General features: G+C 43.2%; 1 protein-coding gene across 2 annotated transcripts; it reads right to left on the reverse strand.

Annotated features, from left to right (window-relative positions):
• Positions 1-2,501: 2,501 nt before the first annotated feature.
• On the reverse strand, positions 2,502-22,636 carry LOC120320087 (endonuclease domain-containing 1 protein-like). 2 transcript variants are annotated; one of them, XM_039369534.1, is made up of 3 exons: positions 22,416-22,636; positions 5,595-5,906; positions 2,502-3,065 (listed from the first exon to the last, which is right to left on the reverse strand). In XM_039369534.1, exons 2-3 carry the CDS (start codon positions 5,874-5,876, stop codon positions 2,523-2,525), a joined length of 825 nt encoding a protein of 274 aa, XP_039225468.1. In that variant the 5' UTR covers positions 5,877-5,906; positions 22,416-22,636; the 3' UTR covers positions 2,502-2,522. The 2 variants fall into 2 exon arrangements, with proteins under 2 accessions (XP_039225468.1, XP_039225467.1); XM_039369533.1 differs by lacking the exon at positions 22,416-22,636 and adding an exon at positions 13,658-13,856.
• Positions 22,637-25,119: the final 2,483 nt, after the last annotated feature.

A 25,119-nucleotide genomic window follows, 5' to 3' on the forward strand; every position in this document is an offset into this window, starting at 1 on the left:
CTGCTTTAAAGTTGCCTGACTGTATGTGTGACTTCGGCTGTCTGCAGCAACCTAGTGATGAGCCATATTTCTATGGCTGATGAAGGAGGAGGAGAAGGAGGAGGAGGAGAAGAAGGAGAAGGAGAAGGAGAAGAAGCTCAGTAGTAGTAACTGTGAGAGGGACCTCAGAGTCCTAGTGGACAATCATTTAAATATGAGCCAGCCATGTGCTGCAGCTGCCAAAAAGGCCAACTCACGGCTGGGCTGCATTAACAGAGGGATAGAATCAAGATCACGTGAAGTATTAATACCACTTTTCAATGCCTTGGTAAGGCCACACTTGGAATACGGCATACAGTTTTGGTCACTGTGATGTAAAAAAGATGTTGAGACTCTAGAAAGAGTCCAGAGAAGAGCAACAAAGATGATTAGGGGACTGGAGGCTAAAGCATATAAATAACGGTGGCTGGAATTGGGTATGTCTAGTTTAATGAAGAGAAGGACGAGGGGGGACATGATAGCAGTCTTCCAATATCTCAAGGGCTGCCCCAAAGAAGAGGGTGTCAAGCTATTTTCCAAAGGTGCCTGAAGGCAGGACAAGAAGCAATGGGTGGAAACTCATCAAGGAGAGAAGCAACCTAGAACGAAGGGGAAACTTCCTGACAGTTAGGACAATTAACCAGTGGAACCACCTGCCTCCAGAAGCGGTGAATGCTCCAACACTGGAGCTTTTTAAGAAAAGACTGGACAGCCATTTGTCTGAAATGGTATAGGGTTTCCTGCCTGAGCAGGGGGTTGGACTAGATGACCTCCATGGTCCCTTCCAACTTTATTATTATTATTACTACTACTACTGCTGTGGGGTCCTTGGTGCTCTCTCAGCTTGGTTGCTTTCTTGCAAATGTTTCGTGACCCAACTCACTAACCTCATCAGTGCTAGAAGGGAGTGGAGTTTGCAAAGAGGAAGGAGATCACAGGACCCTGGGACACTGCAAGCATTGTAAATACATGCCAGTCGCCAAAAATGCTCAAAGTTTTGACCACGTGACTATGGGACCTGTTTTAAGTCATTTTATTCAGTGCACTTGTAACTCTGAACAGTCACTAACGGGACGGTTGTGAGTCAAGGACCACAGACGGAAACATTTTGAGTCTGTCATCTGTTCTTTAATAACTGTCTGGTTTGCCACAGCAACCCAACAGGACAGGGGCAGACTTGAACAGATAGTTAGGAATTGCAACCGGCCTGCCTTCCACTGAGGACCTTTAAAGTGCAGAAAGAGGGCTGGGAAAATATTATACAGACCCCTCACAACTTGGACATAAACTCTTTCAACTTCTTCCCGCTGTAGGGCATTGCTTGCCAAAACAACTAGACACAAAGGTGAGTTTTTCCCCTTCGTTCCATCACTCTGCTGCACACCTAGTTCTTGTGCCTCGGTATATTTACCCATGTGGTATGGCTGTGATATTATTATCCTTCTCATCTTTTCTACTACCTTCTCTTATTTGTATCATGATGATGATTATCACTCTGTGGTTTTGCATATACACTGAGAGCTAATGCACCAGACACAAATTCCTTGCACTGTATCTAATCACACTTGTCCAAATAAAGTTATTTTATTCTGTTCTGTTCTCCATTCTATTCTATTGTTCTCCATTCTATTCTATTCTGTATTCTATTCTAATTTCTATTTTATTCTCTTCTATCCTCTTTCTATTCCCATTCTATTCTGTTCTATCCTATTTTCTATTCTATTCTTTTCTATCTTATTCTCATTCTATTCCTATTCTAATTCTATTCTGTTATTTCTATTCTACTCTATCCTATCCTCTCCTCATTCTATTCCTATTCTATACTATTCCATTCCATATTCTGTTGTTTTATTCCATGTTCTGTTCTGTTCTATTCTGTTTATTCCATATTCTATTCTATTCTATTCTGTTTATTCCATATTCTATTCTATTCTGTTTATTCCATATTCTATTCTATTCTATTCTATTCTATTCTATTCTATTCTATTCTATTCTATTCTATTCTATTCCATTCCATTTCTATTCTATTCTATTACTATTATTTCTATTTCTATTCTCTTTGCCACAGGATAAATCATTCTTACTGATTGTTTCCCCCCACTTCCTTCCCTATTCTAACATCTGGGTTTTATTTATTTATTTACAGTATTTATATGCCGCTGTATATGGTGGCATAATCCTTGTGCGGAAGAGACTAACCACACATCTCTCCCTGCTTAAGCTTTCTACCACGATCTACTAAATTGGCTCTGTTGTGCCCTCTGCAGGAAATTTTAAGGCACCCATTATTAAATGAACTTCAGTCAATTTGGCATCTGCCACCCTTGTGCACAGAGAATGAGGTGGCTGGAGGGAGTCCCTGAAGCAGCAGGCATGAGCTTAAGTGGACTCCAGAAGACGGCAGAGGATAGGAAGGCCTGGAGGAACGTGGCCCATGGGGTCACGATGGGTCGGACACCACTTCGCAACTAACAACCACAACCTTGGTGCAAGAGAGACATAGTTTATTGCCGGGGGCAGTCACCATGAAACAGAGAGACATGATTCACGTTATACAGCCGTGCGAGCCGGTTTTCCAACTGGCCCAGAGTGATTTTTTCCACCACGTTTTGGTCATTCCTAGCAAGGATGGCCCAGGATCTCAGATGATTGTTGTCTATCACACAGCAGGCCGCAGACCACAAATGGCTGGGCCTGTTGACCCTCCCGCCAGATATGTAGGTGTTTCCTGGCACTGCCCCCACCACCGCAAAGGTCTCCTGGCACCCTCTGGTCATCTGAATCATGGTGGTTTGCTCGTAGTTGTTCCAGGCTCCGCCGTTGAGCTTTATGAACTGCGGGACGATGTTCGTCAGGGTGAAAGTAGACGACTTGGCGGCGTAGTCCGGCTGGTGCCCGTTTGGATTCAGGTGGCCTCTGTTGTAACTGGTCAGGTTCTTGTAGTCTTGCAAGATGGCCTGGCTGTCCTTCAGAGCTTCTTTGGGACCCTTTTGATTCAGGAATTCCCCTTCTGTTTCCATTTCTGGTTGGTAAGAGGAATTGATGAGCTATGGTGGAGGAAGCACAAACAGCCGGAATGAAAGAAAGGATCGCACCAGGGGGAAAAAACAAACAAAAACCCCCGTGGACCCGGAATTAGGGGACAGCATAGAGGGAGCATCCGTTGTGAATATGTGCAGGTGGCCCCGCTGTCTCTGGGCAACAGAGATGATTAGGGGACTGGAGGCTAAAAAAAAAAAATGATATCATGATTTTGGGTTTTACCGGTTAGACTGATTTGCCGATGCAGAAATGGCGAATGCACGCTACTACAGGTATGTAAAACGTGGAGATTTGATTTTAATGCTGATCTTACTACAACGGAGAGAGTCGGAAGTCAATGCTTTTTGTTTCTTCCCCCCTCCCTTTCTTCACACCTTTTTTGTTTTCCCTTTTTCTACTGTTATCCCCTAAGCAAAGAAGCTGAAGAAACAGTGGACCACTTGGTAAGCTGTTGCAAGAAGATTGCAGCGGCATGACAAAGTAGCAACAATGGTGCATTGGAAGATCTGCAAAAAATATCATTTGGCTTTGGAAGCATATCTGAAGAACAATGATGAAGATGCACTGAAATTAGTATATCAGGAAGGCTTACTGACTACTGGAGAGACCAAACTGGCCTACAAGAAAGACCAAATGAAGAACAGAATAGAGGCATGGGAAGACAAAGCACTACATGGCCAATACATTAAAAAAATAGCTGGGAAAGCAGATATTAAAAAGACCTGGCAATGGTTAAGAGCAGGAAAATTGAAGAAAGAGACCGAGGGACTAATTCTGGCTGCACAAGACCAAGCCTTAAGGACAAATGCATACAAAGTCAAAATTGAGAAGACAGCAACAGACAGTAAGTGCCGCCTATGCAAAGAAGCTGAAGAAACAGTGGACCATTTGGTAAGCTGTTGCAAGAAGATTGCACAGACTGACTACAAGCAGTGGCATGACAAAGTAGCAACAATGGTGCATTGAAAGATCTGCAAAAAATATCATTTGCCTGTAAGCAAAAACTGGTGGGATCATAAAATAGAGGAAGTCATAGAAAATGATAAAATTAAACTACTCTGGGACTTCAGAATTCAAACAGACAAGCACCTGCAACATAACACCCCAGACTTAACAATTGTCGATAAGAAAGACAAAAAAGTCTGGATAGTGGACGTGGCAGTGCCTGGAGACAGCAGAATAGACGAGAAAGAACTGGAGAAGATAAAAAAATACAAAGACCTACAAATAGAAATAGAAAGACCGTGGCAAAAGCAAGCAAGGGTAGTACCAATAGTGATAGGCTCCTTGGGTGCAATCCCAAAACAACTGGAGCACCACTTGAACACCATTGGCATTGACAAATTCGCTATTAGTCAATTGCAAAAGGCGGCCTTACTAGGAACTGCTTCCATCCTGCGATGATACCTGTAATACCATCAAACATCAACATCTGCCTATCCCAGATCCTGGGTAAGGACTCGATAGGTAGACAAAATGCCAAATCCAGTCTGAACATCAGGCTGACTGTGCGATGATCCATAATAATAATAATAATAAAGTTGGGAGGGACCTTGGAGGTCATCTAGTCCAACCCCCTGCTCAGGCAGGAAACCCTATATCTTTTCAGACAAATAGCTATCCAGTCTCTTCTTAAAAACTTCCAGTGTAGGAGCATTCACCGCTTCTGGAGGCAAGTTGTTCCACTGGTTAATTGTTCTAACTGTCAGGAAGTTTCTCCTTAGTTCTAGGTTGCTTCTCTCCTTGATTAGTTTCCATCCGTTGCTTCTTGTCCTATCTTCAGGGGCTTTGGAGAATAAGTTGACCCTCCTGTTTGTTGTGGCAACCCCTGAGATGTTGGAAGACTGCTATCATGTCCCCCCTCGTCCTTCTCTTCATCAGATTAGATCAGGGGTGGCTCAAGAATTATGGGAGTTGAAGTCCATGAGTCATAAAAGAGCTGAGGTTGCCTACCCCTGGACTAGACATACCCAATTCCAGCAGCCGTTCCTTATATGTTCTAGCCTCCAGCCCCCTGATCATCTTTGTTGCTCTTCTCTGCACTCCTTCTAGAGTCTCAACATCTTTTTTACATCATGGTGACCAAAACTGGATGCAGCATTCCAAATGTGGCCTTACCAAGGCATTGTAAAGTGGTATTAATACTTAACGTGATCTTGATTCTATCCGTCTGTTAATGCAGCCCAGGACTGTGTTGGCTTTTTTGGCAGCTGAAGCACCCGGCTGGCTCCTATTTAAGGGATGGTCCACTAAGACAGTGTTTCTCAACCTGGACAATTTTAAGGCATGTGGACTTCAATTCCCAGAATTCCACAGCCAGCAATTCTGGGAGTTGAAGTCCACATGCCTTAAAATTGTCAAGGTTGGGAAACACTGCACTAGGACAATTGGCTTTTCTATTTTCGTATTTTATGTTATAAATGAATAAAACTTAATAAAAAAAGGAAGGAAGGAAGGAAGGAAGGAAGGAAGGAAGAAGGAAGGAAGGAAGGAAGGAAGGAAGGAAGGATTTGACCACATCCATCATCTCTTACCTGAGGTTCAATCATCCATTTTTTGGGCCTCTTAGCCGTCCCAGGTTTATAGATATACGCCGAATATACTGGGACGCGGTTGTCTTTGTCGTACAAAGTGGCAAAGCGATACAAGTTTTGGTAACGCTGGCAAATCCGGGCAGAGCGTGGAGGGTGCCTTATAACTGGTGGGGTTTCTCGGAGAAAAAACTGGGGACAAGTCTCTTCAAAGGAGTCCACCACCTCTCCGTTTGTGGGCAGGTTACTCCAGCTCGCCGAGAGGAGGAAGATCAGCAACAGCATTGTGTGAAAGGGCCGGGACGGAGTTGGTGTCTGGAAGGGAAAGAGAAGAGACGGATCAAGAGAGAGACCGTCTCGTTGGAAGAAGACCTTTGGAATAAGAAGGGGGATCTTCTCCTGGTCTCCTTTGGTTCTGCCTCTGCTTGGTCTGCTGCTAGGCGAGACAGGGGTGAAGTGAGTTTTGCTCCATTTTACAACCTTTCTTGTCACAGTGGTTAAGTGAATCACTGCAGTTGTTAAGTTGGTCACGCGGTTGTTAAGTGAATCTGACTTCCCAATTGGCTTTGCTTGTCAGGAGGTCTCAAAAGGAGATCATGTGATCCCAGGACACTGCAACCCTCATAAGAACCTTCTTCCTTCCTTCCTCTTCTATTGCTTCCTTCCTTCTATTCCTCTCTCCCTCCCTCCCTCCTTCCTTCCTTCCTTAGGACTTAGCAATAGTCCTTAGAGTTATAAACCACTTCACAGTGATTTACAGCCCTCTCCTTCCTTCCTTCCTTCCTTCCTTCCTTCCTTCCTTCCTTCCTTCCTTAGGACTTAGCAATAGCCCTTCCTTCCTTCCTTCCTTCCTTCCTTCCTTCCTTCCTTAGGACTTAGCAATAGCCCTTCCGCCCTTCCTTCCTTCCTTCCTTCCTTCCTTCCTTCCTTCCTTCCTTCCTTCCTTCCTTCCTTAGGACTTAGCAATAGCCCTTCCTTCCTTCCTTCCTTCCTTCCTTCCTTCCTTCCTTCCTTCCTTCCTTCCTTCCTTCCTTCCTTCCTTCCTTCCTTAGGACTTAGCAATAGCCCTTCCGCCCTTCCTTCCTTCCTTCCTTCCTTCCTTCCATCCTTCCTTCCTTCCTTCGGACTTAGCAATAAGCCCTTAGACTTATATACCACTTCACGGTGATTTACACCCCTCTCTTTCCTTCCTCTTTCTCCCTTCCTTCCTTAGGATTTAGCAATAGCCCTTAGACTTATATACCACTTCACAGTGATTTACAGCCTCTCTAAGCAATTTACAGAGTCAGCCTGTTGCTCCCCCCAAACAATCTGGGTCCTCATTTTACTGACCTCGGAAGGATGGAAGTGAGTCCACCTTGAGCTGGTCAGGATTGAACTACCGGCAGTGGGCAGAGTTAGCAGGCAATACTGCATTCTAACCACTGCGCCACCATGGCCTGTCCTTCCTTCCTTCCTCTCTCCCTTCCCTCCCTCCCTCTTTTCTTTCCTTTCTTCCTTCCTTCCTTCCTCTCTCCCTCCCTTCCTTTCCTCTCCCCCCCTTCATTTTAACTGTTTGAAATGAAGCAGAGAGAATATATTACCTGCCTCTCTGAATCCATACCAGGAGAGGGCAGTTGAGATTCCTCTTTACGGGACTTTCCCAGCCTGTAACCCTCTGTGCTGGAAAGGGCTCCTTCAAAATTTGCCCTTTGAAGAGAGTGTGTTGAATGCAGAGTGTGCCAGCCTTTCTTCGAGGGATATGCAGAATTCACAACATCTAAGATTACAGCCAGTGAAGTCTGGAGAACTTTGACGTGGCTGCAGCTGCAGGAGTGTGGTTGCCGATACAGATTCTAGTAACAGAATCTTGGAAAAATGACTGCATTTTTCCTTCCCTCCCTTAGTTTTAAATTGAAGTAAATTAAAGCGGAACCAGTCTCAACCTCTTAGCACTTTTCCAAGTTTAAAGTATGCTTTTTCTTTCTCCTTTCTATCCCTACCTTCTTCCCTTTCTTTCTCCTTCCTTCCCACCCTTTTTCTCTCTCTCTCCTTCCTTTCTCTCTCCCTCCCCTTCCTTCCTTCCTTCCTTCCTTCCTTCTTCCCTGCCTATTGTCATCTCTGTGAATCTCTACAGCTGCTCTCTCACAAACAGTTGAGGTTGATCAGGGGTACAATTTTACATATCTGGGTGCTATATAATAGCTGGTAGGATGAAGAACTGAGGAAAGTTAAGCAGCGCTTGAATGAAGCAGCCTGTAAATGAAGCGGAATCATCAACACTCTTTATTTGCTTTCCTAACACAAAGAACTTGCTCTACCACATCACCTTCTTGTCATTATTGGTAATCTGGAAATGGAAGGAATACCTCTTTCCTAGTGAGAAATCCTGGTGGGTCTCAATATAAAAAAAGATGTTGAGACTCTAGAACAGGGGGTCTTCAAACTTAGCCCTTTTATGACTTGTGGACTTCAACTCCCAGAATTCCTCAGCCAGCCTCCATTTTGTTTGTTAGATTTAAGACAGGGGTCTTCCAACTTGGCCCTTTTATGACTTCTGGACTTCAACTCCCAGAATTCCTCAGCCAGCCTCCATTTTGTTTGTAAGATTTAAGACAGGGGTCTTTAAACTTGGCCCTTGGATGACTTGTGGACTTCAACTCCCAGAATTCCTCAGCCAGCATGGACCATATAAGTCAGGGGTCTTCAAACTTGGCCCTTGGATGACTTGTGGACTTCAACTCCCAGAATTCCTGAGCCAGCATGGGAGAACTATAGCCCCTTCATGACTTGTGGACTTCAACACCCAGAATTCCTCAGCCAGGCACGCTGGCTGAGGAATTCTGGGAGTTGAAGTCCACAAGTCATAAAAGGGCCAAGTTTGAAGACCCCTGCTCTGGAAAAAGTGCAGAGAAGAACAACAAGGATGATTAGGGGCCTGGAGGCTAAAACACATGAAAAACGGTTGCAGGAACTGGGCAGGTAATAGTCTAGTGAAAAGAAGGACTAAGGGAGACATGATAGCAGTCTTCCAATATCTGAGGGGATCTTACAAAGACGAGCGGGGTCAACCTAGTTTCCAAAGCCCCAAAAGATAAGACAAGAAACGACGGATGAAAACCAATCTGAGCGAGAAGCAACCTAGAAATAAGGAGAAATTGTCTAACGTGAGAACAATTAACCAGTGGAACTGCTTGCCTTCAGAAGTTGTGGGTGCTTCATCAGTGGATTCTTTTAAGAAGAGATTGGACAGTCACCTGTCTGAAATGTAATAGGATCTCCTGTTAGAGCAGGGGGTTGGACTAGAAGACCTCCAAGGTCCCTTCCCACTCTATGGTCCTACATTCTATGTTCAAGCCAGCAGTGTTTGGAGCTGAAAGGAAATCGGGGTGCCCTTTGCAGGGAGGAATTGAGGTGCAAAACTCTGGGTGATCTGTAGGGGGCAGCAAAGAGCCTGTTTTCTGTATCTCTCTTGATAACATCTAGTGATTCTGCCGCTCAGATGTGACAGCTTCCAAATTCACAAACTCAAAATAGAGTCAACATGGCCAGAACGGAAGAAGCTTCTTGGATGAGAAGTGAAATATCTTCAAAGAAAAACAAGGAAGTCCAGTTGCCTCGGGGGGGGGGGGGCGGAGAAGCACCTTTGGCACATGGCCAGCCACAATTCCGAAGCTCTGGAATGGAATTTCATCCATCACAGAGCTTACGTTGAGCGTCAAGAAAACAGTCATACAGACGTAAACGGAGTTTAATCAGGTGGTAAAATGCATTAGTCACTAAATGCTGACATGCTCAACAAGAGGAACTAAAGAGAGCAAATTATGCTATCTTTCAAAGTTGGAAGCCTTGTTAATTCAACTCACGACAAACTCGAACCATGGGCCCCATCCAACAAAATGAGTTTCAATGTGGAGAAAAACAAAATCTTACACTTAGGCAGGAAAAACCAAAGGAACAAGTACAGATGCTCAAAAACAGCAACTGTGAGAGGGACCTTGGAGTCCTAGTGGACGATCCCTTGACCATGAGCCAGCCGTGTGCAACCGCCGCCCAAAAAGCTAATACAATCCTGGGTTGTATAAACAGAGGCATAGAATCAAGATCACGTGAAGTATCAGTACCGCTTTATAAAACCCTAGTAAGACCACACCTGGAATACTGCAGCCAATTGTGGTCACCATATCACAAAAAAGATGTTGAGAGTTTGGAAAAAGTTCAGAGAAGAGCAACTAAGATGATCCAAGGCCTGGAGACTAAAACATATGAAGAAGGGCTGCGGGACTTGGGTTTGGCCAGTCTAAAGAAAAGAAGAAATAGGGAAGACACGATAGCGGTGTTTCAGTATCTGAGGGGCTGCCACAAAGAAGGAAGGGGGGGGTCAGGTTGTTCTCCAAAGCACCAGAGGGCAGAACAAGAAACAATGGTTGGAAACCGACCAAAGAGAGAAGCAAACTGGAATTAAGGAGAAACTTCCTGACAGTGAGGACAATCAACCAGTGGAACAGCTTGCCTCCAGAAATCGTGGGAGCTCCATCACTGGAAATTTTCAAGAGACTGGACAATCACCTGTCTGAGATGGTATAGGTTCACCTGCTTGAGCAGGGGGCTGAACTAGAAGATCTCCAAGGTCTATTCTAGTCTATTCTATTCTATTCCATTCCATTCCATATTTTCTATTCTATTCTATTCCATTCCATTCCATATTTTCTATTCTATTCTACTCCATTCCATATTTTCTATTCTATTCTACTCTAATCCATTCCATATTTTCTATTCTATTCTATTCTATTCTACTCCATTCCATATTTTCTATTCTATTCTATTCCATTCCATATTTTCTATTCTATTCTACTCCATTCCATATTTTCTATTCTATTCTATTCTATTCTATTCTATTCTATTCTATTCTATTCTTCTACTCCATTCCCCTATTCTATTCTATTCTATTCCATATTTTCTATTCTATTCTACTCCATTCCATATTTTCTATTCTATTCTACTCCATTCCATATTTTCTATTCTATTCTATTCTATTCTATTCTATTCTATTCTACCACTCCATGCACATGACATACTCCAATGTATGTCAAAGCATTGTCTCTATCTCTCTCTTTCAAGGAGACAGAACAGCTTCTCCGTCCTGACTCTGATTAAGGTGGATAGCATTGTGCCCTATGCAACGGGGGGCGGGGGGGGGGAGTGGAGAACTATGGCCCTTTTATGAATTGTGGATTCTGCTGGGCTGGCTCAAGAATTCTGGGAGTTGAAGTCCACAAGCCGTAAAGGGGTTGGGGTTCTGCGATGATCCTGAATTCATGGAAAGCCTTCTCCGCCTACAAAATGGAGACCACGTTCTGCTCAGGGATAACAGGATGGAGAAAAATCTTCCCCAGAGATCCCAGCATCTTCACACTGTTAGCAATGGCAAAGACGGTTGCTAGATGGTCCATAAATAAACAGGGCCCCAAATTAGGCCTAGTTTTAGTTTCATCCGAAATACAGGTGGTCCTCAATTTAGTGACCATTCAAAGTTACAATAGCTCGGGGGAAAAAAAGGGACTTGTGACCGTTTTCCCCCACTTAAGATGGTTGCAGCTCTTTCATGGTTACGTGATCGAAATTCAGACGCTTGGCAACTGACTCGTATTTATGACCGTTGCAGTCCTTCTGACAAGCAAAGTCAATGGGAAAGCCCAGATTCACTTAACCACTGTGAAGCTAGCTTAACAACTGCAGTGACTCACTTAACAACTGTGGCAAGACAGGTCGTAAAACGGGGCAAAGCTCACCACCGCCGTCTCACTTAGCAACGGAACATTTGGGCTCAACTGTGGTGGTAAGTCAGGGGCTACCTGTAAATATAATTTTCTTTTAAAGCTCAGGCTTCTTTGTTCTGTGTTTTTTGTCAACTCACATAACCTGCGATTACACCATTTTTTTTTCCTAATTTCACCATTACAAATTTTGGCCCAGCCCACTTCCTTCCCCATTTGCTTCTCTGCACTGTGAGGACAACTAAAAGAAAAACATTCAGAGGTAACGAGCACAGTCAGATTCACCGTGGAGGATTTTTTTTTTAACAGAATATAGAACAATCAGAGTTGGAAGGGACCTTGGAGGTCTTCTAGTCCAGCCCCTGCTCAAGCAGGAGACCCTATACCAGGGGTAGGCAACCTTGGTTCTTTTATGACTGGTGGACTTCAACTCCCAGAATTCCTGAGCCAGCATGGCTCAGCTTGGAAACCTCTCCCTTTCCCCTCAGCATGGCTGGCTCAGGAATTCTGGGAGTTGAAGTCCACGAGTCATAAAAGAGCCAAGGTTGCCAACCCCTGCTTATACCATTTCAGGCAAATGGCTGTCCAGTCTCTTCTTAAAAGCCTCCAGTGATGGAGCATCCACAGTTTCTGAAGGCAAGCACTTCCACTAGTTAATTGTCCTCACGATTAGGAAATTTCTCCTTAGTTTTAGGTTGCTTCTCTCTTTGGTTAGTTTCAGTCCATTGCTTTCTGTCTTGCTCTCTGGTGTTTTGGAGAATAAGTTGACCCCCCCTTCTTTGTGGCAGCCCCTCAAATATTAGAAGATGCTATCATATCATCCCATGTCCTTTTTTTCCCATTAGACTAGACCAGGGGTAGGCAACCTTGGCTCTTTTATGACTGTGGACTTCAACTCCCAGAATTCCTGAGCCAGCCATGCTGAGGGGAAAGGGAGAGGTTTCCAAGCTGAGCCAGGCTGGCTCAGGAATTCTGGGAATTGAAGTCCACGAGTCATAAAAGAGCCAAGGTTGCCTACCCGTTCTAGGAGGCTCACCGCTTACAACAGGAGGACTTAGAGCAGGGGTAGGCAACCTTGGCTCTTTTATGACTGGTGGACTTCAACTCCCAGAATTCCTGAGCCAGCCCTGCTGAGGGGAAAGGGAGAGGTTTCCAAGCTGAGCCATGCTGGCTCATGAGGGGGCCATAGTTCCCCCATGCTGGCTCAGGAATTCTGGGAATTGAAGTCCACCAGTCATAAAAGAGCCAAGGTTGCCTACCCCTGGCCTAGGCATACCCAATTCCTGCAATTGTTCTTCATATGTTATAGCCTCCAGTCCCCTGTCTTTTTTTGGTCTTTTCTACACTCTTTCCAGAGTCTCATAACCTTATTTCTATGGTGGTGACCAAAACTGGATGCAATATTCCAAGTGTGGTCTTACCAAGGCATTATAAAGCAGTATTAACCCTTCACATGGTCTTGATTCTTTCCCTCTGTTAATGTAACCTAGGATTGCACTGACTTTTTTGGCTGCAACTGCACGCTGCTGGCTCAAATTTAAGCGATTGTCCACCAGGATTCCTAAGATCCCTCTTGCAGTTACTGCGATTGACCCAAGTTTCACCTAATGTGCAAATATGATCAACACTGTTATGAGAAAATTAAAAGTGTATTTCTCAAAGGAATAGCATCCCTGAGCGTGGAAGGCACCACCTGAATTGGCAAACCTAAAGATGGGTGAAAATTATATTGGGTTCATTTATTTTCACGTTAATGTTAAGTTAGTGACCCTTTTTCACACTTATGACCATTGCAGTACCCTGTGGTCACATGATCAAAACTCAAATGCTTGGCAATTGGTTCATATTTATGACGGTTGCAACGTCCCCAGGTCACATTTTTCAGTGCTGTTGTAACTTTGAACAGTCACTAAACAAAATGTTGTAAGTCAAGGACCCCCTGTAGTGCCTCAGGGACCCCCAGGTTTTCCCCAGACCAGCTTTTGAGACCCACTGGCTTAATATAACCTGAAAGAAGAAATTACTCATTGGAATTAGCAAAACAATTATGCAATTCTTTTCATTATTGAAGGGCATTTAATGTCCCAAACATACAATTATATTCAATTATGCTCCTCTTTCAAAGTTGCTGACTACCTACAATACATCAAAAGGCTATATTTATTCTTCCCACTACAATGGATAGAGAAACTTCGCAACCCATCACACTTTACACTTGACGCTGCTATAATTAATACCGGACTTTACGACAAATATCTCCAGTTTAAATTCTTCTGGCTTCTTGGAGTCTATAGGAGAAAGAGATCTTACCTGACAGAGGTAATCTCTGGATCGCTTCCCTTCCTCGTCACACTGCAGAGTTGGGACTGTGTTCCAATCCTGGAGTGGCTTAAATAAGTTGCAAGTGGGAAGGACATGGGTTTTCCACAGTTACTTATTAACTTCCTTTAAAAAGTCACTACGGGATGGTTTCCAGTCCACATGAAACTGGAAACGTAGCTCAAATTAGATTGTGGTTTTTCTGAGATTTTTCAAGGCCCCTTGACCTTAACAACGCTCATTAAACTAACCGTGAGAGAAATATTCCTGTTCGACTTCTGTTGTCACTTCTGTGAGAAGCTGGCCAGATGAATCGGATATGCAAATATTTATTTTTACATTCTTCCTGTCCTTCCTCCATTGTCTTGACATTGAACTTCAAGGCAGCCTTATTTATTATGGACTTATAACTATGCTCTGTCTGGGTGAATGTTTTGAATGTGCACGTAGTCCTCAACTTACAACAGACGCTTGTCAACCGACTTATATTTATGACAGCCATAGTATCCCGCATAATGTGATCGCTTTTTATTACCTTCTGACAGGCAAATTTGATGGGGGAAGCAAGATTTGTTTAACAACCGTGTTACTAGCCTAACAACTGCAGTGATTCTCTTAACAACCGTGGCGAGAGCGGTCGGAAAATGAGGCAAAGCCCACTTAATAACTGTCTCAGTTAGCAAATGAAAATCTGGGGCTGAATCGTGGTCGTAAGTCAAGGACTACCTGTGCTCTATGCTTATTGGGGGAGTTTTAATTTTTTGACATTCCTCCAGCGTAGCCTTCAAACAAGGACCTGATTGGCAGGTACTTTAAGAGGGGGTTGGATAGATTCTTGGAGGGCTGATCTATGAGGGGTCATGAATCTTGAAAGCTCAGCACCAACTCCAGTCGGGTTCAGCCTGCCTCCATATCTCAGCTTTAGGAGAACCATGGTGGAACCAAGGTAGGCCTCCATCTCCTGCTTCTGAAGATCCCAGAGGTGTCTGGCTGGACTTGATGGGAACCCAAAGGCTGGATTAAGGTGGTCTTGGTGTGACCTGGAAGAACTGGCAAGGCTGCCCAGATCCAGGCGGTAAACCATGTATTTATCCATCCATTATACTGATGAATTAATTATCTAATTGTGGTTGCTGCGCAGAGATTCGGTGTGCTGCATATTGTTTATAAATATCGATGGATGGATGGATAGAAGGAAGAAAGGAAGGAGGAAGAGGAGGAGGTGGTGAAGGAGGAGACCGGGGAAGAGGAAGAGGCGGGAAAGGAGAAGGGGACAGGAGAGAGAAGGAAGGAAGGGAGAAAGATAGGGAATGGAGAGGAAAGGAAGAAAGAAGACAGATAAGGAGGGAGGGAGAGAAGGAAGGGAGGGAGGGAGGAAAGAAGGAGAGATAGGGAATGGAGAGGAAGGGAGGGAAGGAAGAAGGTAGGAAGGGAACAAAGAGGAAGGGAAGATGGGGAGGAAGGAAGGAAGGAGTGAAAGATAGGGAATGGAGAGGGGGGGAAGGAAGCGAAGAAGATAGGAAGGAAGGAGAGAAAGATAGGGAATGGAGAGGGAGGGAAGGAAGCGAAGAAGAGAAAGATAGGGAATGGAGAGGAAGGGAGGGAAGGAAGCAAGAAGACAGAGAAGGAGGGAGAGAAGATGGGGAAGGAAGGAAGGAAGGAAGGAAGGAAGGAAGGAAGGAAGGAAGGAAGGAAGGAAGGAAGGAAGGTAGGTAGGTCCTATTTGATATGGTCCTATGAGACAATATCCTTCCAAATATAATTCTGCCCACCTCTAGGAAGTTATCAAAGAGTATTGGAACAGCAGAAAAACCTTCTTGGTAGTGACTTCTGCTTTATGGAACTTTCTCATCCTGGAGATTTGGTTAGTTCTTATCAGACACTGGAAAAATGACTCTTTTGGCAGACCCAGAGTGTCCCAGCTGCGTTAAAAAGGGACAGGACTTGGAGCACGTGATCCTATTATACCAGTCGTAAGTTGAGGACCGCTTGTATTAAAATATTTATTTATTACTTTCTGACTGCATGGATTCAAAAGGGAGCAGGTTTCTGAGCCCATGTTGAGGGCCACCATCTTGACTTTAAATCTGAATATTGAAATGTTTCACATTTAATCTGAATATGAAATGCTTCACATTTAAAGTGAACGCAGGTAGCTTTGACTTACAACAGCCTGTTTAGTGACCATACAAATGGCACTGAAAAAGGGACTTATGACCGTTTTTCACACTTAACGACTGTTGCAAGCATCCCCCATGGTCACGTGATTAAAATTCGGACACTTGGCAACTGACTCGTATTTACGATGGTCGCAGTGTCCCTGAGCTGCCATTAATTTATTTCAGAAAATCGATATGGCTGTCCAATCAATCTTTCTCAGCGACTTAGAATGGCTCCCCTCTGCCATCTTAAATTTCTGACAGGAAAACACCCCAGAAACAAACGATTCGTGATGGGTTTTTGCAAAAATCCAGCTATCATTTTGGGTGGGGTTTGAGTATGGCCTAGACAGAAAAATTCTGTCGTATCTATTGGTGGGGGGGGGGACAAAACAAAACTTGAAACTGTTTTGGGGAAAGGAAACCCGAACAAGAAAAAAGAAAGTGAATCAGAAATGGAAAATAGCATTGATGGTGTGTTTTTTATTTCAAATTACTGGGAAAGTTTCAATCTTTAACCTTGGACTCTCAGTACCATACATATATACGTATCTATTTGCAAACTGGAAACACTCCAAAACAACGAATAATTAACACTGGATGTTTCCTGACGAAAGAATGATAATTTTACAGGGCAAATGGTCACTGACCTTTTACCTATCGAATATGAATTGAATATGAATCATTTAAGATTCTTATTAAATGCGAAAATTTTAATGCCCGTATTTAGTATCCTGAGGGCAAGAGAAGAAGGGGACGACAGAGAATGAGGTGGTTGGATGGAGTCACTGAAGCAGTAGGCGTGAACTTAAATGGAGTCCAGAAAATGACAGAGGACAGGAAGGCCTGGAGGAATGTTGTCCATGGGGTTGCAATGGGTTGGACACGACTTCGCAATTAACAATAACAATAATTTAGTATCCATGAATGCTTTAATATTCATATGTTTATACATATGTTGTGTATAGCACATTTAAATGTGGGTTATGTATGTGTGCACTTTTGACAGCAAGCAATTAAATTTCATTTTTAATGTGTGCCAGTGTGCCCACAGTAAAAAAAAAAAAAGATTGTGTAAAGATTATCTTACCTTATCTTATTAAATACAAATATCCTCATAGTCATATCAAATAGGAAATATTCCAATGCAGGTAGTCCACAACGTACGGCCATTAACTGAGCCCAAAATTTCCGTTGCTAAGTGAGGCAGTTCTTAAGTGGGGTTTGCTCCGTTTTACGCCCTTTTTTGCCACTGTTGCTAAGTGGATTGCTGCAATTGTGATGTTCGTAACACAGCTGTTAAATGAATCCCCACCGACGTTGCTTGCAAAAAGAAGAAGAAGAAGAAGAAGAAGAAGAAGAAGAAGAAGAAGAAGAAGAAGGAGAAGGAGATAAAATTAAACTGCTCTGGGACTTCAGAATTCAAACAGACAAGCACCTGCAACAGACTTAACAATTATCGATAAGAAAGACAAAAAAGTCTGGATAGTGGACGTGGCAGTGCCTGGAGACAGCAGAATAGACGAGAAAGAGCTGGAGAAGATAACAAAATACAAAGACCTACAAATAGAAATAGAAAGACTGTGCCAAAAGCAAGCAAGGGTAGTACCAATAGTCATAGGCGCCTTGGGTGCAATCCCAAAACAACTGGAGCACCACTTGAACACCATCATTGGCATTGACAAATTCGCCATTAGTCAATTGCAAAAGGCGGCCTTACTAGGAACTACTTCCATCCTGTAACGAGATCTGTAATGCCACATCTGCCTATCCCAGGTCCTAGGTAAGGACTCGATAGGTAGACAAAAATGCCAAATCCAGTCTGAACATCTGGCTGACTGTGCGATGATCAATAATAATAACAATGATGATGATGATGTCTGAAGAGAAGCACTTTTTCAGTTAAATACAGGAGCAGAGTGTCATCGTTCTTTCACAACAAAATGAGGACCAGGATAGATACCATCTGGGCACAGCCAAGTAATGTTTTTTTTGGGGGGGGGGTGCCCATTATCAGTGTCATTAGGTGTTCTCTGTGATTCAAAGCAATGGACTGCAAACGGAGAGGAAAACATTGAAAAAATATTTTCTTATTTATTTTTATTTTTAAAATTTATAAGCCGCCCCACTCCCGAAGGACTCTGGGTGGCTAACAATAAAAAACACATAAAACATAACAAAACAGCAGTACAAAGACAATCATCCAGGGGTAAGGTTTTATAAACCCCAGGCCTGCCGGAAAAGCCAGGTCTTACTCCCCCCTCCCCCTGAAATTGGCAGCTGACAGGCTTTCCCAGTAATTGAGTCAGACTTCTTTGGAAGAGAAAGAAAAAGGGAAAGAAGCAAACAATGCAACTTTATGTTATAAGGAAGGAAAACATTTTAAGCAGAAGAGGACATTCTGTTGAACATGTGCAGCCTGTGCATTAAATTCTAGTAGTCAGTGTTTCTCAACCTTGACAATTTTAAGGCATGTGGACTTCAACTCCCAGAATTCCACAGCCAGCAATGCTATGTTAATTGTAAATAGGCTTGGTCAACAAATTTACCTGGCAGACATGAGTAAAATTCTTACATCTCTTGCAACGAGATCTGTAATGCCATCAAACGTCCACATCTGCCTATCCCAGGTCCTGGGTGAGGACTCAATAAAAATGCCAAATTCAGTCTGAACATCTGGCTGACTGTGTGACGATCAAAAACAACAATAATAAAGTTGGAAGGGGTCTCGGAGGTCATCTAGTCCAACCCCCTGCTCGAACAGGAAACCCTATACCATTTCAGACAAATAAGCACCCACACTGTCATTCTGAACAAGGCCCACTACTGTTGTATCATCCACATACTTCACATTATGGTTGGTGGCCTATTAATTGATACAGGTAGTCCTCAGCTTACAACAATTCCCTTAGTGACCGCTAAAAGTTACAACGGCATTAGAAAAAGTAACTTACGATCATTTCCCACACTTAGCATCCCCAAGGGTCACGTGATCCAAGTTTGGGCACTTGGCAACTAGGTTGTTTTTATGACAGTTGTAGTGTTCCGGGATCACGTGATCCCCTTTTTGTGACCTACTGGCAAGCAAAGTCAATGGGGAAACCAGATTCACTTAATAACGGTGTTACTCCCCTAACAACTGATTCAGTTAACAACGGTGGCAAAAAAGGTCGTGAAACAGGGCAAAACTCACCTAACCACCATCTGGCTTAGCAACAGAAATCTGGGACTCAGTGGAGAGTTATAAGCTGAGGATTACCTGGAGTTCATTGCAATTTAGCTAGACTACTGCAAAGTGCTTACATGGGGCTGCCTTTGAAGACTGAAAAACTTTCTAAGTGTCTTTATTGCTGGCCTATCCTTGAGACCCCACATTGGCTTACAGTTGCAATTGAGCATACTGGTTTTAATTTATTCAGCCACTTTTTCTCAATCTTGGTAACTTGAAAATGCAGTGGGGGAATTCAATTCCCAGAATTCCCAGCCATGCTGGCTGGGGAATTCTGGGAGTTGAATTCCCCCACTGAATTTTCAAGTTGCCAAGATTGAGAAACAGCACTCTCCTGATCTGTTGGATTCCCAGAGACATCAGCACAGGAACAGGGGTTAAACTGCCAACTTTTACTTAGGTTTGGGGTTAAACTTGCGCAATAAATAAGTAAATAACCTAAGGAGTTTCTATTTTACGTGATAACCGGCAGGGCTATAATTTAGGCTACCGATAGCAGTCCCAAATAAAAGGGCTTATTATTTGCTGAATTCTGTTTTAAAGTCACGTGCATGGTTGTTGTTGTTTTTTACTGTCAGCGTGATGTAGTCAAATATGAGTATGTTTTGGTTCCCTTTTTACTTGCTTGTCAAATTTCCCAGGACCAAATGTTCGATATGATTATCACAAGCCGGTGATGAATCAGGTTTGCATCTGAAAGGCGCAATTAAAGGCTTGCAGTTACATATCCACTAATTAGGGAGCCTAACAATGCCTTTTGATAAAATTGCTTAGTTGGAAAAGGAGCTAGCAAACGCGTTTTTTTTATTATTATTTTTGGCCAACATTGATAGATTTCTCCTACAATGTTTACTGCAATTACAGCTGAATTCAGGACCTAGCAGTGGTTTTTAAACATGCCAACTTTTAGATAACTGGACTTCAACTTTAATAACTGGCTGGGGAATTCTGGGAGTTGAAATCCGCAAACATCTGAAAGTTGCTAAGTTTGAAAAACAGGGGCATTCTGGGAGTTGAGGTCCATGTACCTTAAAGATGCCCACTATGGAAAAGCATGCTGGGTAGGGCAGGGGTAGGCAACCTTGGCTCTTTTTATGACTGGTGGACTTCAACTCCCAGAATTCCTGAACCAGCATGACTCAGCTTGGAAACCTCTCCCTTCCCCTCAGCATGGCTGGCTCAGGAATTCTGGGAGTTGAAGTCCACCAGTCATAAAAGAGCCAGTTACCTACCCCTGGGCTAGGGGATTCTGGGAATTGAAGTCCACAAGCCTCTTAAAGTCGCCAAGTTTGAAAAAATATGCTGGTTGGGGAATTCTGGGAGTCGAAATCCACAAGCCTCTTAAAGTCGCCAAGTTTGAAAAAATATGCTGGTTGGGGAATTCTGGGAGTCGAAATCCACCTATCTTAAAATTGTGTGATGGAATGTAGTGGGCTGCTTTCCCAGAAGGGAGGAGAAGCATTGTGGAGGAGTAAGAAACAACCATTTGGATATTTTGTGTGTGAGAGCGGGTGAGGACAGCCTCTCCCTAATATTCCCAAAGTATATGTATGATTTAGGTAGTAGGTTACTTCAGTTAGGCAATGTTCGGTCAATAGGTGTGGAACAATAAAAAAAAAAACTGTTTTAAAGATTGGCTACATGTCTTTCTTGGTGTTGGGGGCCTGACAAGCTGCCAAGGGTGGAAAAACATGCTGGCTGGCGTGCCTGGCTGAGGAATTCTGGGAGTTGAAGTCCACAAGTCATAAAAGGGCCAAGTTGGAAGACCCCTGTCATAAATCTAACAAGCAAAATGGAGACTGGCTGAGGAATTCTGCGAGTTGAAGTCCACAAGTCATAAAAGGGCCATGTTTGAAGACCCTTGTCTTAAATCTAACAAACAAAATGGAGGCTGGCTGAGGAATTCTGGGAGTTGAAGTCCACAAGTCATAAAAGGGCCAAGTTGGAAGACCCTTGTCTTAAATCTAACAAACAAAATGGAGGCTGGCTGAGGAATTCTGGGAGTTGAAGTCCACAAGTCATAAAAGGGCCAAGTTGGAAGACCCCTGTCATAAATCTAACAAGCAAAATGGAGGCTGGCTGAGGAATTCTGGGAGTTGAAGTCCACAAGTCATAAAAGGGCCAAGTTGGAAGACCCTTGTCTTAAATCTAACAAACAAAATGGAGGCTGGCTGAGGAATTCTGGGAGTTGAACTCCACAAGTCATAAAAGGGCCAAGTTTGAAAACCCCTGAGGTAAGGAAACACAGACACGTCAGTATCATGCCGGCCTTCCATCTTTTATTACGATCTCTGTGAATTACATTTTAACACAGGGGTCTCCAAACTTGGCAACTTTTAAGACTTGTGGATTCAACTCCCAGAATTCCTCAGCCAGCCAGGGAGGAATTCTGGGAGTTGAAGTCCACAAGTCTTAAAGTTGCCAAGTTTGAAGACCCCTGTTTTAACACAAGAAAAGCACCTTGGAGAAATCATATCCCTCTGAAGATTTGCTTGTGTCCTGTCTTCATTGCTTTTACTAATAACTCAAGATGGTGAACACACACCATGCTCCTTCCTCCTCCTATTTTATCCAAAACAACAACCCTGTGAAGGGGGTTGGGCTGAGAGGGAGCCCAAAGTCCCCCAGCCACTTTTCATGCCTAAGGTGGAACTAGAACTCACCGTCTCCTGGTGATTGGCCCAAAGTCACCCAGTCGGCTTTCATGCCTAACAAATCCATCTATCCAGCCATCCACAGAAAACCAAATTACTAGAATACAAGTAGACCTCAGCTTATAACCGCAACTGAACACAAAGTTTCTGTTGTTAAGCAAGACAGTTGCTGAGTGAGTATTGCCCCGTTTTATGACCTTTCTGGCCACAGTTGTTAAGTAAACCTGGCTTCCTCAATTGACTTTGCTTGTCACAAGGTCGCAAAAGGAGATCCCGTGATAGATAGACAGAAAGACAAGTAGATAGATGATAAAGATAGATAGATAGGTAGGTAGGTGGGTGGGTGGATAGGTAGGTAGGTAGGCAAATAGATAATATCTATCAATTTATTGATCTATATATTATATAGTTATATATATATATAGATTAATAATAATAACAACAACAATAATAATAAAGTTGGAAGGGACCTTAGAGGTCATCTAGTCCAACCCCCTGCTCAGGCAGGAAACCCTATACCATTTCAGACAAATGGCTGTCCAGTCTCTTCTTAAAAACGTCCAGTGATGGAACATTCACCGCTTCCGGTGGCAAGTAGTTCCACTGGTTAATTGTTCTAACTATCAGGATATAGGTATAGACATATATAGATATATTCCCTTATATATTTTCAGATGAGAATTGCAACACAGCACAAGTTAACTTACCTTTTCCAGCCTCTTCAGTATATTGGAAAATGCCGCACCTGACGCCAAATTCTGGGTATACCACAAGCCCAATATTCAAGGTTTAAGCCTCAAGTCACATCTCCTTCAGTTCGAGCCTCCGACCAATTTGGAAGGACGCTTTATCTGGCGCTGCGAGTCTGCCCATCTCTCTTCTGGAGATCCAGCTTGCAGAAAGCAGCCTGAAGGTATCTCAACTCCACACCTTCTTCATCCTACAAAGAGCAGGAACTGAAGTGAGGCACGCGCATCCTACTCATCTAGGAAGCTGCATGTTCAAACAAGGGTGTTTCAGCGGAGCTACACACAGGTGGAGGAAACTGTATGCCTTTGTGGTGGAAAAACCTGACCCACAACGTGGACAGTTTTACCATCTATTGCACCAGCTCCGTCTCAAACCATGAGGCGTCAGAGTCGAAGTTGCCCATCAATCATTCAGTCAATCCTTCTGGGTGCCGTGCCAATGATAAAGATTTCCAAACTCTGTGCCAAGGAAAATTGGCACCACCCACACCGAGGACCAAAATGTGCAAATAGTGACATCCTTGCCTTTATCTTTTCCATTCATTTCACTTCGTCCTGATGTTTACAGTGGTCTCTCCCCAACTCTGGCCTTATCTATTCTTTTATGTGCACTGCTTGGAGTTATTTATAAATGGATAGAGGTGGGATTAAAAAAAAAGAATAAATAAAGAGGCTGCAATCCAAGAAATCTAGTTTTGAAGGGCAACAAAATGGCGTTACAAGGAACCCAAATGTGATTATTCACAAAACGTGACCATAGCACATATTTTCAACAGCCAGTTTAGTCCAGAAGTGAAGGCCCAGGCCATCACCAGGAGACTGGGAGTTGTAGTCCCACCTTGGACATGAAAGCTGGGTGGGTGACTTTTAACTAGGTAACTTTGAACCAATCACCAGGAGACAGTGAGTTGTAGTCCTGTCTTAGGCATGAAAGCCAGCTGGTGACTTTGGGCCAATCACCAGGAGACAGTGAGTTATAGTCCTGGGTTAGGCCTGAAAGCCACCTGGGTGACTTTGAGCCATCACCAGGAGACTGAGAGTTGTAGTCCCACCTTGGACACGAAAGCTGGGTGGGTGACTTTTAATTGCACTTAAAAGCGGTATATAAGTCTCATAAATAAATAAATAAATAGGGTAACTTTGAACCAATCACCAGGAGACAGTGAGTTGTAGTCCTGGCTTAGGCCTGAATGCCAGCTGGATGGCTTTGGGCCATTACCAGGAGACTGGGAGTTGTAGTCTTGGCTTAGGCCTAAAAGCCAGCTGGGTGACTTTGGGCCATCACCAGGAGACTGGGAGTTGTAGTCTTGGCTTAGGCCTGAAAGCCGGCTGGGTGAACTTGCGTCATTCACTCTCTCCGCCTAACCTACCTCACAGGATTGTTGTTATGCCATCTCAGCAGGCCCCATCATCTTCATTGTCCATTTTTCTCTTGGTCAAACCATTCCATCCTTCTGTATATAGAAGTCTCGCTGCTATTATCAGATATAGAAACAAATTTCCATGATTTTTTTCTCAATTTCTTATCAATCGGTCCCAAAAGATTTTAAAAATCTTTAAAATCTTCTGAATTAATGTATTTGAATCCAATTTTTTCAGCTTTTTTACCTATTGCCCAAGAGTAATTAAAAAATCCCCCCTTATTCACATTTCCAGCATAAATGTGAAGTACCTCATAGACAATTTTTCCAGTGTCAAACACCAACAATACATCATTTTATAAAAATTAAGGCTATAATATAATGTGAATGTCAGTCTTTTTATCTGTATGTTGATTTTCCTTTGAATTGATGCATTTTTATCTTTTTTATTATGTTATGAGCCACCTGGAGTATGAAGCACCACTACTGAATAAAGTTAGAAAGCAGATGACGAGTTTACGTCAAAAGCAGAATTTAAAAATTATTTTTTTTAATTTAACCTGAATTTAAAAGAAAAATCTTCTGGAACAAAGTATAGGGGGTTGGCTTCCCCCACCCTTAACTCAGGGATGTGAAACGTGTCTTTTATTGACCATAAAAAACAGTCAAAATTTTACTTGCAATGACAAAGCTGCCATTTTGACTTTTTTGACCCAAGTTGACAAAAATGCAAGGACTTTGTTGATGTATCAGCCTTTGGCCAAATGAGCATGCAGTATTATGGATGCATGGGGTAGATAGGCTTCCACAACATACTTTATAGCCCAATTATTATTATTTGAAGATAGCAAGTTTGTTGTTATATGTCACAGTGCAAGAGTGCACTTTGCAGACAATAAATACAATTTGCATACAATACTATTTGCATACAAGGAAAAGCATACAGTGGTGGGTTGAAGGCTGGCTAGTTTCATCAGCAGAAATTTATTCCCTTCCAACGCCATCCTCTTTTGCATTTATATTGGAGATTTTGCATTGCAACTTGCAGAGTTTCTCCTTCAAAGGGGAAAATGTACTTGTGTAGAGCAGTTGCCCTTTCAGCAAAGTCCAGCAGACAATCGCTTTGACTTGAGAAGCTTTTCCAGAAAATAAGAGCAAAATTCCGGCTATCTTTCCTCTTTTTTTTTTTTTTTTTGCATGCAACCCACCCAACCATTAAAATTCCCCATTAGAGTTTGCAAATTACTTTACTGAAACTGCCGCTTTGGAAAATATTGCTCCGGGCTGGAATGTTCCAAATG

The sequence above is a fragment of the Crotalus tigris genome, unplaced genomic scaffold, assembly GCF_016545835.1.
Source record: "Crotalus tigris isolate CLP2741 ecotype Arizona unplaced genomic scaffold, ASM1654583v1 scf7180000021160.8983255:1529534, whole genome shotgun sequence".
Lineage (NCBI taxonomy): Eukaryota > Metazoa > Chordata > Lepidosauria > Squamata > Viperidae > Crotalus > Crotalus tigris.

Coding starts and splice junctions, on each gene's coding strand:
- LOC120320087 (XM_039369534.1), bottom strand. CDS start 5,876: ATGCTGTTGCTGATCTTCCTCCTCTCGGCGAGCTGGAGTAACCTGCCC. Junction 3,066..5,594: donor AATGGATGATTGAACCTCAG/GTAAGAGATGAT, acceptor CCTCCACCATAG/CTCATCAATTCCTCTTACCA.